The sequence below is a fragment of the Manduca sexta genome, chromosome 11, assembly GCF_014839805.1.
Source record: "Manduca sexta isolate Smith_Timp_Sample1 chromosome 11, JHU_Msex_v1.0, whole genome shotgun sequence".
Lineage (NCBI taxonomy): Eukaryota > Metazoa > Arthropoda > Insecta > Lepidoptera > Sphingidae > Manduca > Manduca sexta.
The window spans coordinates 7788143-7807022 of NC_051125.1; the positions used below are offsets into that span (position 1 = coordinate 7788143).

The following is an 18880-nucleotide window of genomic DNA, read 5'->3' on the forward strand; positions in this document are numbered from 1 at the left end:
GACCATCAGGCGAAAGACAAGCTCGTGTCGTCATTTAAAGCAATAAAAAAATTCTCGCTTGGCTGAAGTCTTGGAAAACTGAAGCCGGACTCGTAATATGTCTAGACAAACCTTTGCTCATATGCTGCAACTTGGCAACAAAGACGGGATAAAACGATGTTGCCAGATCAAAAAAAAGTTTATTGTTTGGTAGTTTAGTCTGACATTACTACTCAGTAAGATGGCAACTTGGATGGCAATCAACGACTATGTTTCATAGTACCTCGAGGTGAATTTCTTTTAGCATACAATAGCTCTTCATTTTTGCTAACACTGTGATATTGAAGACATTCTATTTTTGAGTTGCGATAACATAAAACCGCAGTTGTAATACGATATAAATAATAACTATATTATTACAATGCTGAATCCATCAAATTTACACTAAAGGCTGATTCAGACGGCAACTATAGAAAGAAGTAATAATAATCCATTGTGTCTTCTATACGTCCCAGTCAATGCTCCCTTATAGATTTTCGTAAAAATATTCAACGTAGACACGGTCGAGCTTGTAATACGTCTAGACAAACATTGTTAGCGGAGTAAATATACTTTATCGCACATACGAGAGCTGCGAGCCGAAAACCTTTCAAACTTTCTATAATGAATTTTTATAGGTTTTTTCTTGATAATTTTTTTTAAAATATATTTATTACGGCTCTGGAAACAAGTCCATTGAGCCCAATTTTCTTGATAATATGCAGCGATGTTGTCAGGTTAAGGTACTTTTACATTGAAATTCAATTTCTCACCATTTGTAATGGAGATCGAAATGGTGCGGTGAAATTGAGAAGTATGGTTATGTTATTCGATTGTTCGTTTTTTCAAATACCATATTATTTGTGATTTAAATAGATATTATTAGACAGGGGCAGGATGAATGGGTGGAAGTTATTGCTGCATGCTGGTTTTCTACAATACAGTGGTAATGTTAGGATTACTAGTGTAACTATTACCACTAATAATACTAATGTTTATTTGTATCTTTAAATAATAAGTTACCTTGATGCACCTAACTTATTTATCTCTGTATCATTCTTCGGTTGATTGTCAAAGAATGTCTTTGCTATTAAGTCGATATACGTTTGTATATAAAGTGCTAAAAAATGAATAAAGATAGTGGACTGTGCCTATGATCTTCCTATACAATTGGCAAAAAGAACTGCAAAGAGAAATATATTTATCAAGATTTATTCATATTACCAATATTGCTCTAGACAAATATTTCTATAGCAGAACTCTAATAATCTTCAATCGATATAGTGTTGACGAGGTTAAATACCTACGTAAATAAACAAGACTTTATGAATGGAATAGGCATTCTTACATCACTTATGGAGAGATCGGCTCGTACATTTTTTATGAATGCCCTACGTATGTTGGCCGAATTTGGAGGCCGTCCAAGAATTCATTCGTAATAATTATTTCATCAGTGCTCGTCTATACCCCAGTTATATTTCAGCACAAATAGTCATTTGATTGACAGCCAGATAATGTGATTCTAAGGGACCGGTACTTTTGACAAAGGTTAGGAAAAATATAATAAAATACATTAATACATACATAGGTGTTTAATATGAAAAAAAAAACTTCTTTTGCATAATATTATTATTAAGTACAAATCTTATTAACTGCATACGTACGAATTCCAACACCTTTTTGTATTTTGAATAAATCAGCTTACCAGTCAGCAACTTAAACAGAATAAATAGTGGAATGTAACTACTCTTATACTTTTTGAACTTAATTTCTTAATAGTTTTGAAATGAGAGTAAAAAAATACAGTAAGTTAGAAAGTAGTAGGGTAACTGCAAAGCGTACAACCAGCAGTCCACGGCTAACCGACCGCGCAAATGTGAGTTACTCATGATTGATGACTATATTAGCATATGGAAATGGAAAAAGGAAAACATTCTCTCTCACCTTCGGCTTTATTCTGTAAGTTATGACGTGTTTATTGCCATCGTCGTAATACGGAATTGAACATAATGAAAATAATAGGAATTGCGCTCGAACATTAATTACTTAGTATAATATTTGTAACATATTATTAAAACTATATGCACTATTAATTCTACAAAATTAATTTATGAATTCAAAATTACTATTCCTTTTTAGGTACTAGTAATAATAATTAAAAAATCCTCATGTCAAACGTGTCTCTTTCATGAAAGTTGCTACGTAAGTAATATTTATATACCAAGTCTTTGTATTCTTAAAAGCACTACAAATAAAAATAATTTTAACAAAAAATTAAACCGCCTTCAAAAACCACTCAAAACCAATAAATAATTTCACATAACAAGTATATATTGGATACCAATTTTGGAGTCGGTGCCTAATTAAAATTGCTAGTTAGCTATATTTGTTGCATAGTCCATCTATGAGGTAAATTTCTTTCAAATCAATTAAAAGAAGTAGGTTTGCGTGTACTACAACATACACAGTGAAAGGTGTAATACCAATCACATGTATGGTGTTTCATCTTTTTATTTTTTTGTGTTAGTAAAAAATAGATCGTCTCAATGGCATAGTTGTGTTTCGCTCACGATACGACTATCGCGCCGAGGAGTTACACCTCTGAGTACCACTGAAAAGGGGAAAAGGTGTGATGCTATATATATGTATGTAAGAAGTAGATTCAAGCAAACCTAACGCAAAAACACAACTGATATTATTTGGCTCACAGTACAACTATCGCGCTGTGGTGTTACACCTCTGCCTACCTCTGAAAAGGGGAAAACGTGTGATGCTATATATATGTATGTATGTAAGAAGTAGAGTCAACTAAACCCAACGCAAAAACACAACTAATGTGTTTCGCACGCAGTACGACTATCGCGATGAAATTATACGCCTCTGCCTACCCCTGACACGGGGAAAAGGTGTTATGCTATATGTATAAGTATGTGAGAAGTACAGGCAACCAAACTCAATGCAAAAACATAACTAAATACGTCACAGGAAAGCTAAATTCGCGATTTCGTTTTCTTGGACGACATAATTATTCTAGTTTTTTTTAATTTTAAAACCAAACTACCGAAGCGATCTTGAAAAAAAATTTATGGGACCAATCTGGAGAGAAATTCTTTCGAATAAAAAAAGAATTTTCCAAATCGGTTCATAAATGAGCGAGTTCTGAGGTAACAAACTTAAAAAAAAAAAAAAAAGTCACGTCGAATTGATAACCTCCTCCTTTTTTTGAAGTCGGTTAAAAATATGTCGGTCCAATAATAGCCACATGAATATCCCATAATTTACTTAATTTATCTAATCGTTCAAGAGTTATGAACACGAAATTTTAACCATGGATAATATATTTGAAGTAGTTAAGATAATGTAGAGGCAATTTACAACAGGGTTCGGCGAAATTTTGCTATTAATAAATTAGAAGTACGCTCTGCAATGCAAATAAAAGGAAACACTTTTCAAACAAGTCGTATTTCACGCGTACATTTACAGCGAATTAGTGTACACCACTAAATACGTTATGGAGTTTGTAATGGTAATGTACAGAAATCTTTCAGTTGTAAAATTTTGGTTTTGCTCAATCATTGTTTTAATAAGAGTTTTTTATGGTATCGGAACATGTTTTCTTTACATCTATATAATTATATATTAGTGATTGAAAATGGTCGAATTCAATATATATTATGTTGCACATAATATTTTACCTTCATCAGCCTACAGCTGTTCACTGCTGAACATAGGCCTCCCCTAAAGCGTGCGACGCTGCTCGTCAATATAATACCTACGTAAATTATATTTTTCCGCACTCTATCCTCTCCTCTATGTGAACTTCATATCAAATCTCATACTTCTTCGTGCGAGCAACTTGCCTAAAAAGGCGTTCAAAGATTTTTCTTCACGTATTACTATATAGAAAATGAATTACATAATTTGGTAATAACTTTTGGAGCATAAATTAAGCCTTGATATCCGGTCCATAACTAACTATACTGTTTAATGTCTGTCTATTAGCAATATTCAGAGTGCGAAATAAAAAGCAAGTCAAGTTAGCTGCATACTGCTATTACCATGTAAAAACCGTTACGTCGTCTTTCAAAGTTTTAAAAATAAATTTAATGAAAATTTATATGATGTGCAATATTTTGAAGAATATAAGGTAAGGAGCGCGCTTGCCAACATTATTGTTTGTTTCCAAGAAATTTAATATTTTCTCGGGTGAAAAACTATCTGTCACATACTTAAACTATATTGAGATAGTTTTATCGCAAAGCTAAAAGATACATTTTAATAATGTAACCTAAATTAGGCAGAGTTGAAGTATATTTTGATGAAGATCACGTTGTGATCACAATACAACAGGAAACGATAATTGTCCAAAAAGATCCACAGAAGGAATCGTGTTAACTATACCAAGCATAGCTTTTAGTTTGTTCGAATCAAGGAAGAGGGACATCATAAATCATTAAAAAAAACAATAGTTTGCTGCAATGATAATTCTAATCATCCATTACGTAAAGCGACCACATTATAACTTATTTTTAATCAACTAGTATAATGATAGTAGGGTTGAAGCAACACACTTTGTTAATCAAATTACCCAACAGATTTGGCTCAGTTTTTACACCCAGCCTGTATTCAGAGACCCGTGTACCAACAAAGAATTATGAATATTAGCATGTTCCATGATAGTAACAACCAAAACTACATTACGTAAATCCCTACAAACAATTCCATTGATGTTTTGTATCTTTGGCAAAAACATTAGAATGAAAATAGGCTATTAAGTCAGCAACGGAAACCGTGCCGGGCTGATCGTTATATTGATTACTATCCAATAAGGGTGGGCCCTCTCCATTAAGCTTTTCAAATACAACCCTTATTCACTTACCACTAAGTTATGCGGTTTTGGTTACATATAGATTTGCACAAAGGTTTTACTAAATAATTTATTTACGTAAATAAATTCATCAATCTTATTATTTACGGGCTAAATGTGAATTCCACCGATTATCTCTCAAAGTTCTGTAGGAGGAATGGACAAAGACCGATTTTAGGTATTATTTATTAGATTCTAAGATATATATTTAGGTGCATTTGTGGAAACCCGCTATACAACTAGATCTTTACAAGAACATCGACTTATCCTGAACTACAAACTGGGCTATTACTAAGCTTATCCGAGCGTCGCGATAATTCTTTCCACTGCAATTAGAATGCACATCACGTCGCTGTCAGACAGACTTACGTCTAGACAGACTGACCCTCTCAGCACTATCTAGGTATTATAAATGGGTGTGAAGTTTTGTACATAATTATTTATTATATTATAACTATTATATTCTGGTATTTGGATACTATATATTTAGGAAGAGATTAATAATAATAAATAATAATATCAGCCCTGTATTATATACTTACCCACTGCTGAGCACGGGTCTCCTCTACTACTGAGAGGGATTAGGAAGAGATTATATTATTTTAATTACTTATTAATCATAAAATATGAGCAGTTTCTATTGGATATAAAGAGATGGTAACTACAGATGGAACACAGTTAAACTGCAGAATATTATGTTTCTTTATTAATGTTTAGTAAGTTACGAATATTGAAAAACATAAAAGGTAACGATAAAAGTTTTAATTAAATTTCAAAGCGAAACATCGAGGAATTAGCGAGCGATTTGAAACAAATTAACACTAAAGTATTCAATTAAGACCAAAGGGAAACAAAAATAGGAGTGGAGCAAAGAGCGTGCAATTTTCATCAGAATCGGATCAGGTTGAAGCATTAGATATCCGCTTGAATGAAAAATACAAAGAAAATGTTTACTGGGGAAATGTAATTGATTTCAATGGAAACAGCAAGGTACTCTAAATGAAAGCTTTAGAATTTAAGCACTTTTTTATTTAGACGAATGCAAATCCATCTATCGCTGTTCGATTCAACATCAAGTGTATTATTACACATTTTCTAGTATTTATTCAGTTTGTAATTGAATAGACCAAAGAATGAAAGAAGAAGAAATGTAAAGAAATTAAATTTGCTTATACTGTAAGAAAGATATTTAAAATATCCTTAAAATATAATATATGACAAAATTAATATTCTAGTGTTATTTTAAACCATTTTCTTCTTAAGAATTTTTCTAAAGAAACACTTTTCACATGTTAAACTATTTAAAGTCGTGGGCAAGATTTCTCTATACTGCCACGAATGACGTCAGAGATGGTTTAACACAGATAAGTTGTTTGATAGTTTAAACTCAGCGCTAGAACGTTGTCTGCAGATGTCCTCGACGTATGAGGTACTTACTTGTCGCTTTCGTAACAAATTTCACTATTTTTGTTATATTATCCTTAGGTTTTATACAACAGAGTTTCCCACCGCATCTGTCTGAACGCGATAAACCCAAACACTACGGAGCGGATTAGATGTTGGTATAGAGATAATTTGAGACCCTGGGAAGGGTATGGGCTTTTATCCTGTAAAAACTCTTTCACGCGGACGGAGCCACGAGTAATATCTAGTTTTGTAAATAAATTTTATACTCGTTTTTAAATATTCTGTTTTTAAATTATGTTCAATTGTTTACTTGAAAATTTAGAAAAAACGGATTTAAGAGTTGATAATAATGAAACAATTCCAATTCTTATTTGTGTTTAATGAAAAAACGAAATCAACACAATGAAAACTTCAACGATAAATCTGGCTCCGTACAACATTTTAAAATGCAGAGAAAAATCCTAATTGCTCCCGTTGCTTTTCGAATAGACTGCATATCCCCGAATGCTAATGCACTTTGTACTAAAATAGAGAATAAAGGAGACCATTCATGACAAGCTTTCGCTCGCTACTTCAGGCGCGGATGACAAATGCAGGTCATAAATCATAGACTAGCGGAAGGCCGTGGGGTATGCGAATGTGTGAAACACGTTTTGAATATTGTTCATTTAAAAATGTTCTCTATGTTAGTGGAGAAAGAACAAAATTGTGTTCGAATTATGAATATGAAAAACATTACTTAAATACAATTTGTTTTTTATTTCAATTCGCGTTTTATGTCATAAACACTAAAGAAAAATAATTTCAAGAATTTTTGAATTGCATGACCACAGAACTATATTGTTTTCAGTGAGTTCGTGCTTTTTAGAGGAGATATTATACATTACTGTTAACTATGTGTCGTATTAACATACTATTCAACCTCAAACGCGGACTCCACTTATGCATATAATTTTGTAAAATGACGAAACTAAAAGAAATATATTTGTTCATATTGTCTCGGCGTCGCAATACCATCTTAGAATCATTGAAGACGCATAAACACAAATCATATTATGACTAATCCTATTGACTTTAACAGATATTTAATCAGCAAATATTGCTAACCTGGTTCGGCCCGGTGAGGTTCAGCCCACAGGAGTTGCAGCGCAGACATTCCTCGTGGTAGTGGTTGTTGTCGTACAGCGGGGATGGTTCTGGAAAACAAATCACTTTTGAAAAACATGATTAATCAATATTTTACAAACGGTTGGTGGATTTAAAATTGGAATTTCGAATTCGGAATCCCGTGCGAAGACGAAGCGATCTGTAATTTATAAGGATTATAGAAAACTGAACCGCACTTCTACCTTTTTATAATCCTTTCTTTTTTCTGCTTGTTATTTATTATTCCAAAATGTATACAAACTAAAGTAAAAATATTTCTTTAGCCTGAATGGTGGTAAAATGATGAAAAGAATTATTTAAATGTAACAAAAAATAAAGGCATAAATATTTATTATCATTGACCGCGCCGGACGAGTTACCTCAAGCGAAAATATTCATAGAACGTCGACTGTTTACGAATGAGTAGTCAAAGTACTTTGACCTTTCCGTTTTAATAACAATAAGATATTTAATTCTGTTCCTTCAGTTTTATTATCATTATCAGTCATCGCGGCTGGACATAGTCCCTTCCAATGCAAGCCACGAAACTGATCTTCGATCCTGTCTCTCCTCTTTCCAGTAAGTTCGATGAATGTTGGATTTTTGTTCAAAATGATATTGTCTCTAGAAAATCTGATTATGTTTGGTTTCGTATAGATTCCGTTCAAGGCTACAGCGTTAAATTATACAACCTGTAAATAATAATCACCCATCGAATTGTCGATCTTATGATTCGGATTATTGATTTCCTATCTATAAGCTTCGGAGCTATTAATACTTTACCAATTCAAAGGAAAAACATTTATTACAGGTAATTTAGACATTAATCTCTTCTTGGATTGATTGAATTCCAATATCGATAAAGAAATGGATACAAAATATACCGTATTTAAATTAATTCCAATTTGTGTAGTATTTTAATATCTTATAGCTTGAAACAACCTAATGAACTAACGACTAACTCAACTATATCATAAAATACGCACGGCCGAAATATAAATCTGCGTACATAAATCGTGTAAATCAAAGCGATTGGATCGGGTCCAATCGAACACCTTTTACAAACCTCAGTAACATTTTACTTTAAGAGCTTTCCTTGGAAAATCACTCTTCAATGCGATACTTATTCTTCGTTCACCTGTCAGTGTAAGATTTTTGGGTAAGGTAAAAAGGCCTCTTAGGATTTCCCTTAAAATGGGTTATTCATTATGACCGCAACATTTTTGTGAGTGAAAGAGTTTATATTCAAATACATACCAACATTTTTGAATTAGGAATACATTGTGAGCGGCGGTAGAACTAGGGTAGTTGGAAAAGTGGCCAGAGTGGAAAGGACTGCCAAGGCGGATAACCAGTTTAAGGGCACACACCTCTGACTTTTATAGCGTTATATGTGTATTTTTGAATATCGCTTGCATTAACGGTGAAGGAAAACATCGTGAGCAAACTTGCATAACTATATCAAGATAAGATATAATAACAATAAGAAGTTCTCATAAGAATTTGAGGGTATATGAAGTTTTCCAACCGGCACAAAGCCTGCGTGGTGGACTAAAGCCTAAACCTCAGTAGTAGAGGAGTTCATGCCCAGCAGTGGGATAGTAAATAATACAGAGCTGTTATTATGACATTGTAACGCTTTCCTAATGCAAAAATGGTGATATGAAATTAATTTAGCACTCGAAATATAAGTTGAATGGAGGCTTAAATAAGCATAGTTAAATCGTCCAATAAATAGTGAAAGTACATTTTTACTTTGGCTATACGCCAAAGGGCTGTGACGTAACGCGGAGAGATGCCAACAGCCGCAGGCTCAAAATTTTAAGGCCAAGTTATGGACATACGCCGTCGTGGTGTGTGACAAGCACTTTGCTGTTCTACCAGGATAGTTTTGTTTACATTTTATTAAAAAATGTAACATACTTTTCATAATAATTTTGGATGTTTCTCTAAAGTTTTGAAGATTTTCTTATGATGTCAATATTGTGTAATTTTTGAAGATGAAACTTGTTATTTTTAAATTAAGAATAAAGTATACTGTTCTAATAATTTCACTAGGATCTTAAACTTATAGAGAAATATATCTAGAGGTTTCGAATTCAATATGCAGCATAGGAAAAACATGGTTAGCTTTTTCTTACTTATCTACTGGTGGTATATTGTGTCGCGTTCCGGGATCAGCCTGTGTATATTATCCGGTTCCAACAGTCCGGCACAATTGTATCGACTGCCGACGGATAATCATCTCTCGTTAGTCGGCATTCTATTGCACTCCACTCCACTTACCATCTAGTGCAGAGAAGTCACTGCCGTGCCCGCTTAGAAAAAATCAAAGTTCTTCATGGTTACCCACACTTCAACGAATAGTTGTTTTGCACTAAATTATAATATTATTGTTGTAATTATCGTTTCAGAATATTTTTTACAAAAAATAAAATACTAAAAGATTTTAGAAATCTGAATAATGCTGTAAAAATAGTATTTTATATTCTCAATTTATATAGATTAACATTGAAATTGTAACTTGGGGCCGCTTTAAAATGAACTTCCAATCGATGTTTTCATTCCTTTCGGCAGAATTATTCTTTCGGAATTATTAATACGAATCGGCCACTGTGATTATTTAAAGCTATACTGTTAATATTATACACAGTTTTAAAAAATATATTTTTATATTCCTTTTAAGGTAAGTCGAGATTTTATAATAAAACATATTTTTATAGGAGACTGCCGAAAGAGCAATTGCATAGCCTGATAGTGAATAATCGCCGCTGATAATCTACAGCATATAAAGAATTATTGAGATGAGCTATCGGCGTTTAGATAGAAATTTACTCTTTTTATAGGTACTGGAATACTTGTTTAGTGCTATCCTTGAGAGTTATTACCTACCCAACTTGTAAATATTTAAGGGCACGTTAATAATACTATTCTTATTTAACAATCTAAGACCCAAAAACCCATTTCCAATTGGCACGGCGGCGTACTTTTCAAAATAAATTTAAAACGTCCAACAAACGAAGTTCTGATTAATCACAGACTAATCTATTTGACACTTTGATACATTTCGAAGGTCCTAAAGGCTGAATTGTTAAATTAGTTGCTGCTCATTGTATTTCTTTGAGCGAAATTTGATAAATGGCCCTGGGCAAGACTAAACTTGAGAAACTCCGTCGTGTACTTTATCAATATTGATTTCGAATTTGAAGTAATAATTTGTGTAATCATGCAGAGAATTATGATAAAATGGTTCTAATTTAATCTTTCAATGAACGTTTATTATTTACATTTATTTAACTATACAATTAGTGTATTCACGTATCGCCAAGCTTGTGTTCGTTTCATGATCTATTGAGACAAGAGGGTCTACTGCGGAAAAACTAACGTTGAAACGTCGGTCTGAAACGAAGAAACGACGAACGTCGGATTTAACTCTATTACCAAATTACTTCGTATCTGTCACCGTTCTGTAGCTTATCTTGGTGGTGGGATCCATTTCCCTTTTTTTTCTTAAGGAAGCAATTGAACTTTATCCTCGCATATGGCTTTAATAAGTATAACTATCAGTTCTTACAAATTTCATGTCTGAAATATGGCGATGAACAGATCGGATCCGTCGTCGAATCCGTCATCGGATCTATAACACTACTTAGTAACAAAACGTGCGATCCGGCATCCTAAACTAAGGATTTCGTTTTTCGAAGTAGACCCTTTGTTTATAGTCATATCGGTCTCATATTCGTGCTACTCTTTATATTTTGCAATCGAAACACTTAATCAGATTTCAATCTGCAGTGGTAATGAACTCAGATCTCAAGATTCAAACACCATTAGGCGATAACACGATATATTTAATACAACTTAAAGAAATTCAATATAAGTTAATGACATTAAATGTTCCCCTCGCATCGTAATGTAATATTTTTTCCACGCGTCCATATTGAAATATTAAATAGAAAATAGGGCGTAATTAATGTGATCGTACTAGACGCAGTAAACTGAGCTGTAAATGAATCGTTCCTTTTTTATAGACGGTAGTCAACGACAATATCAACATTACGGTCTGAGAAACAATATTGTTTCAATATTCGATAAGTTTACCGCTTTCGGTAATGTAGGTTATTGTTCATAAATTCTTGTAATGAATGTACTTTCGTATGTAGGTTAAGTGCTTGTACTCAGATGGTAAGTAAAATATAAATTAGGAAATATAAGGTCCGCGTCAATATTATGAAAAGTACATCCAAATTAAAGAAAGAAGTAGTAGTTGAAATTCATGTTGTATGACAATCTATACAGTCCCGTATACAGATTTTGGCTCTCGATGTTTGGATGCCGGGAACAGGAAGTAGGTGTTACTTCCGCTGACTACACTATACTTAAGTTGGCTAGCTCAAAGACTCACTAAAAATGATTAATGCTGTATATATTTTAAATATAGGGATGTATTTGTCACCTCCTAATGGATAAGATAGACAAAATAAAAGTAAAAAAGTACCACAGATTTTGATTTTGACAACAAAGACGTGCAAGCGAATCTCTTTGAGTAAGGATGTTCGTAAATTACCCTAAAAAAAACATTAGCTTTTAACTAGAGACTACTTCATTACCTTTAGTTACACGCTCGTTTTGTGGTTTAGTTACTCGTGTTTTCGCTCAGAAATGAGGTTGCTGTTTTAGAAAATAAAAATTTGCTTCTACTAGCACTATAAAATTATTCACAAAGAACGGCGACAGGCAGGCGACCGGTTTTAAAATCGAAGCCGTATCCCTTCCCCAGCTCGAATAAGGCATTCAAAGCCACATTGGAGGGGATTCGTGGCAAGTGGAAAAGAACAGATACCAGTGGCAAAGTGTCCATATAACCAAATTCCTAGCGGCTTCCTTTATGTAAAATGTATGTAGAATCTAATTATCGTCAGAACGATTTGGAAACCGTATTTATGCATTAGTACCTATATGTTGTGTCGGGTTCCTTTCCAGAAAATTTCACCTTCTGCTACTGCAGAATACTAACACTAATAAAAAATGAAAAGTGCTATGGTTATTTATTTAATAATATCGCTTGAAAAGTAACATAAAGCGAAGGTAGTTTCGTAATTCCATATTTACTGACCGACAAATGGCGATATTCGTAATGAAGATTGATAAATGTGAAAATTAAAGGCAACGGAAAATTTATAGTATATCCTCTAAAGATATAAATCGATATATTATCGTATTTTAATTGTAAATCAATTTCCAATCGCTAAAAGCTTATTTTAATAGTTATTGTATCAAAATCGTGTTTTATAATTTTTCCCCCAGAGAAAGCCAGACACTAATATTTTCATGGTAAAGTAAAGCCAGACACTAATATTTTCATGGTAAAGTAATTGCAATAGGCAATGTTATAGTAGAATCAATTAGAATGGGAGCAAGGCCGGAGTGGGAATCATGAAATTGCTATCTTATGCCTTCAATGAATGAATTCCTCTGAACAACAATGAAAAATCCAATTGTACTTTTTTTCTCTGTATTTGACTGATTTTGAAAACAACACCAGAGTTTCTTGCTTTATTTCTCTGGTGAGAACTGCTTTCCGAACTGATGGTAGAGTTAATATTGGCGGAATCTAAATAATGTAAAATATTTTATAGGTTCAAGTAAATAATTTCATTTCAACGTTTTCACAAAGGAATAAGGTTTATTTTATCAAAATAACCCAGTCCATTAACTATGCTTTGTATTAGAACAAATAATTATCTCACTCGTAACAAATTAAATTTTAATGAAGTGACGTGGAAGCCTGATAGATTTACTGGAGGTATTAAACTTTGTGTAATTAAATTGCTTGTCTATAAAAGACACAATAATTGCAGGAAAGTATCAGATGGTTTTTGTAAATTTGGTCTCAATTTAGCCGACCCACTCAACAAGATATAATTTTCATTAATTCAATAAATACAAGTCAAAAACAATCTGAAAGTGAAACCTATATCTAGTTTAGCGAAAACTTTAGAATGTAATTAATTTATAATTTGATTATTATAATATCATGGAAAATGTTTGTTACATTTAGTGTTTTACATTTCACGAGAACTTATTATGTAATGTATGCAACTATTATGAAACGTGCCTGTATGTTTCCCAGAAGAAGTAGATCTCTAGTATACATTACACCCATACTCCGCCCACAACGTATCCGGGAAGTGATAGTGGGCGAATTTATAACCATATGGGGAATAAAACTTAATCCCAAGCTAATAAATAATAATTATATCTCTTATATTATATAAGTTTGACTGCGGAGCATAAATCTCGTATACTATTGAGATGGATTCAATCCGCCACTCTGGTCTATTGAGAGAGTACAGAACTGTCCAAGAAACTGGATTATTCAAGACTACCAGGCCCTATAGACCTTCGAAATTCTTACTGTGATTTCTCGGGCATATTGATTTCCTGGTGATGTTTTTAGTGCTGAAGCGAACAAACTACAATGTTGAGAATTTTACGTCACACCTTCAGAACTAAGGTGACCAAACTCAAAAAAGACAATTTGTGGGAAACAAATAAAAAATATTTAAAAAATATATATAAGGCAGTGAATTGGGAGGCCGCGGCGAATGTGAGAATCTGTTTCTATTCTATAATTTTATTTTTTTCTCGTCATAGGGTTACAGAGTATGCTTTGAAAGATCGCTTTTGAACAAAATCAGAAAGTATATACATTTTGAGTTAGGTCACTTTAGTTCTTAGGGTGCGACGTGTAACTTTTGGTTTTAGTTAATTTGAATATTGAACTATCTTCATGGGTACAAATGATCGTGGGGTAGTTAAACAGACTGACTTAATTTGTAATTATAATTAAGTCGTAAAACTTAGTCGTCTGACTGTCGAAGGTATTTCCTGTCCAATACCGCTAAGATTTGTCAAGTCTCGGTTGTGGTTGGGAACAATCGCGTCAGCACGACCACAATGCTACGCCGATCTCATTTCGTGTGCGGACTGCGGTTCGCCAGTACTTTTAGATTTCTTGCTATAACATTATTTAAAAGGAACTCTTCTGTAGACGCACCAATAGATATTTAATAAAACATATGAATTAATTCTACACTGTTCCTGTAAATAGTATGCCATTATTTAACCGCATTAATTAAGTGTAATACATAATTTAAATATTATTTTAAATGCTTTGAAATGGAAATGAAAACCCTCTCCTCATTAGTACTATGTGAATTTGCTTACACTTATATATTAAATTCGTATATAATATAATCTCGATATTAAAATAAATGCGACTGACAATTTGTTAAGATCGTTATGGTCCGACTCAATTTTCAAAGCGATCTAATCTCTTTGTCGTTGAAGGAAAACGGATAATTATGAAAAGGATTTTTGTACGCGGTTATTTCAAGAATTAGGGAAGATATAAAAATACTCACTCGCCCTTTATACTTTATATAAATATCCAGAGTTCTAATTATATTTTTAACGTTCGAAAACATTATTACCAGAAACAACTTACGTATTTACTTTTAAGTAAAAAAAAAAGATTGGATTTAAACTTATGTAAATATAACAAAGTTTAAAATGCACGTCATTTGACTTATTGTGGGGGTGTATAAACTTTACGATAAACTATACTATTCGGTACTTACCATATCGTTGCGACGAAATTTTTATAAATATTCTTCACACATTTTAATAATATTTTTTGTCTCTAAACACTGATATCATAAATATTTACGTCCACTATATCTATGCGACTTACGTTTTACCTACAATACAGTTAAAAATATTGGTGTTTTGTTTTTAAAATGCACTAGTCTAGGTTATGTCTCTCGAAATATAATTTGCGGTTAAGTTCAATGTCAAAAAGTCTTCTATCTCTACGTGTAAATGGGAGTTATCACAAACTTATTTTCACGTCACTGACAGGAATGTGTTATCATTATCGTAATTATTCTATGTACGCGGAACAAAAAACAAAACAGTGTACCAAAAATACAAATATAATCTGGTGGATATTTTTTTCAAGATATCTGTATTCGTTGTAGAGTCTACGTTGGTTGTTGTGGATTCACGATATATATTTTATCGCGATACTAGGCTGTCAAACGTATTGTTATTTGAGGTTATTCGTTGTGTACGGCACGTCACTTTGGTTCTAGTAAACATGGCAGCGATCCGCAACAGATGACAGGGCGCGGGCGGGCGGGCCTGCGCCGGGCGCTCGGTTCATCTCATCTCCGTGCCCGCGCGATCGCGCTGTTATGCTCTTCGGAATGACCGGCCGCCAAGCGCCTCGAGCGCCGCCACACGCCGCCACTGTCCGGACCTCTGTGGCGCCACTGTGCCTCTCCCTCGGCTCGGCTGTCTTCTCACTCCTCGGCCGTGTCGGCAAAACAGCAGGTAGAGTGAGACGAAAGAGCTGTGTGTAAATCGATTGGCTGATGAAAAGGGGCGGGGGCTGAGCACGTGGCCGCGGGCCGCTGCTCGTACACCGATTGAGTTTACGGTTGTAATTTGCTTTACGTTCGGCGAGAGTAGTTTAGCGCGCGTTAGGATGAAACTTGTCCGCGGCCCGCACGGCAAGCTTGCACTTTATTAATTTTACTACAAACAATTATGTGATAGGTTTAACTCGATTTTGCCGCCAGCCAAGTCTACGCACTTTGAAGCTTTTATGCTGAGAGTACGGAAAGTTTGAAGCTTTAAGTAAACGCTTAAAAGTTTTATCTAGACTTTGTATTATTTTTCAAGTTTGATGAATTGTTGCATAATGACGTATTAGAACTTCTGCGAACGAATTATTTTTTCAACCAGGGATAAAATGTTTTTTTTGGCTCACCGGGAATAGTTGAAAAATAATAAACACTATGAGACTTTTTATGTTGTACTTACCTACCTTTGTTACTTAGTCAACAAATGCAATGTTTACGCAGTATTAAAAATTTATAAAAACTATCTCATGATATAAAGTTTACTGCTAGAATAAATATTTATAACCCACAATCATGCGTTCTACTGCACTTATCGCACATAAGCACCAACCTATTGTTACTCACTTTGCTATAAATTCGTCGTATTTTTTAATTGAAAACCATTTGATTAAATAAATTATATTTAGGTCTAAAACTATCAACGAATGTATGTTTTGTCGATAGGCCAATATAATAACAAAAGAATATAATGGACTCACCAGTTTGCGTGCTGGAGTCGAAGAACGTGCTAGTTGTTTCCACAGTCATGGTGCCGATAGTCCCGTCCAGTATCTGTGTGGAGGAGTCCCGTCGGCCGCGCGCCCGCATGCACGCGTCGTCACTCTGCGAGCTCTGCCGCCTGAAGTTCCGACACCGGATCATCTCCTCCGTGGTCGATTGCCGTCGGAATCCACGCGCTATTAATATCTCTTCGGTTGTAGACTGCCTTCGTATCATCGTCCTCTCCGGAGGCCGAGCACAAGGACTCGGATCTCGACTGGAGCAGGAACTTGACTCTGGACTTCTCGCTCGGCCCATCCGAGCGCATGAAGCCTGCCTCCGTAACCGACTGCGACGTCTCGCGGCTGACGGACTTAATTCACCACCTCCAGCTCGATCGGGGCTTAACTGAGAACGATCACGTCTTGGTCGTGCAGCTGAGTCAGGGCTTAGAGAATCTCTCCGAACTCTGCCTTCGTCATCAGGTCCCAGTGAAGGACCGGAATCCCTACGTCTCGCTCCAGGCGGTCCAATGGGATCATCAAATGCCGTTGCCTGTCTTTGCAGTCGGCCTAACCTACGTTCTGGGCTCGCTGCTGCGCGAGAATCCCGTCTTGCTCGTCCGCATTGCGTTGTCGAATCTCGCCTACCACCGAGACTGGGAGGTGTTCGACCACTCGGCGTTGTCGCTTGTGTTGCCTGTGCTGACTGAGTAGCTGTACTTGTTTGTACGGTTTGGGTTGAGTTCGTAGTCGGCACGGTCGGTGAGGTTGGAGACGGGGTCACGGCGGAGGTTATAATAGTTGGCATCGTCATTGGTTGACATTCACCATCTGATCGGCTGGGTTCATGTATCGCGACCACAGTTACTGCTGGTGGGTGAGTGGAAGGTCCGGGGTCAGAAGACACTTCAACGAATGATGGTGGCGCAGGCGTTGGTGGTGATGCACGTCGCTTCCTATGTGTTGCTACTATCCGTGGTGGTTGCGCTACTACGGAGTCTCGTCTATGTCGGTGGCCATCTACAGAGTCCCTTCGTTCCTTGCTCTCGTCACCGGAGCTGCGACGCTTAATGCGGCGCTCTCTCGACGGCACTATTGTTGTAGAATCTTTCCTCTCCCAGTAATTTGGGAAATCGGCGCGAAAGTCCTGCGGGGCGGCTTTTGAATCGCGACGCTTGGAAGCCATGGACTTGATGCCAGAGTCGGCTGAGGAGTCCCGCCTGCGTCTCGGCGGCGGTTCGTGCCGGGCCCAGGGCAGGGAGCGGGCGAGATCGGCTAGCGTCTCGCGGCGGGACAGCGGGGCTCGCTGGCGCCGGGGCGCGCCGCCGCCGCCCCACTCGCGCAGTATGTCCGTAAGCTGGGCGAGCGACGAGCGGCGCCGGCGGGGGCCACCTTTTAACATAATGAATTATAGAAGATATAGACAGATTACATTACATTGTTATCTATAGAAGAGTATGACTACGAAAAAAAAGTTTAAATGTCTTCGTATTGCCTTACAAAAAGTTAGTAACTTAAGTTTACTTTATTGTACATTTTTTTTGGTATAAGTATAGTAAAATTCATGACTTTCTTACCTCGGGGTTGGTCCGAGACGTCGGGCTCCGGCGGCGATAGACACGAGACCTGCGCGGCGGAGTCCCTGCGGCTGCCGAGTCTCTGTCTCAGCGTGGACTCCTCGAGGGTGGAGCGGGTCAGCTCGTCCCAGCCGTTGCCCCCCGCCCACACCAGCCCCACTTGATGCGACAAGATCGGCAGGTTGCAAACGAAACATATTGCGGTCATTGTCCTGCCGGAGAACAAAACTTCGTTAATAAACATCGAACCTAAATTCACTGTTATTATTAGTTAATTAATCACTTACGATTTATTATTACGAAAATTTGTATCCCGGTATACTTTAACACGTGGTCTACTCGGTACATAAAGTGAACAAGCGTGAAGCCTCATATCGCGGGCTTGTTCGCATCAACGGACTGATAAAACTGTACTAGCGATATTAAGTAATAACCGATCCTATCCCCGACACGTATTATCAATAAACAATTGGCGATAACTGCACCATTCCTCTTGGAAGTGTTACGTCGCAATTGTTTTGTCTTCGAAATTCACGACACATTGCTCCGAATCTACATGGAATGTTATCGGAATAGTCTTTGACACGTAACGTCTGTGCTCAATACGTTGATAGATAGATAAAGGCTGTTATGATTGTTATTGGCGGCTTTATTGTGCCGGGACGACATTGATAA

The 18880-nt window shown here is 35.9% G+C and overlaps 1 protein-coding gene across 1 annotated transcript in view; it reads right to left on the minus strand.

Annotated features, from left to right (window-relative positions):
* Nucleotides 1-18449, minus strand: part of LOC115452918 — a 90387-nt gene extending 71938 nt beyond the window's left edge. The window contains exons 1-3 of the mRNA XM_030181543.2: nt 18206-18449; nt 16626-18020; nt 7400-7488 (exon numbers count right to left, since the gene is read on the minus strand). Of these exons, the coding sequence (XP_030037403.2) occupies nt 7400-7488; nt 16626-18020; nt 18206-18449 (1728 nt within the window). The remainder of the gene's footprint in view (nt 1-7399; nt 7489-16625; nt 18021-18205) is intronic.
* Nucleotides 18450-18880: the final 431 nt, after the last annotated feature.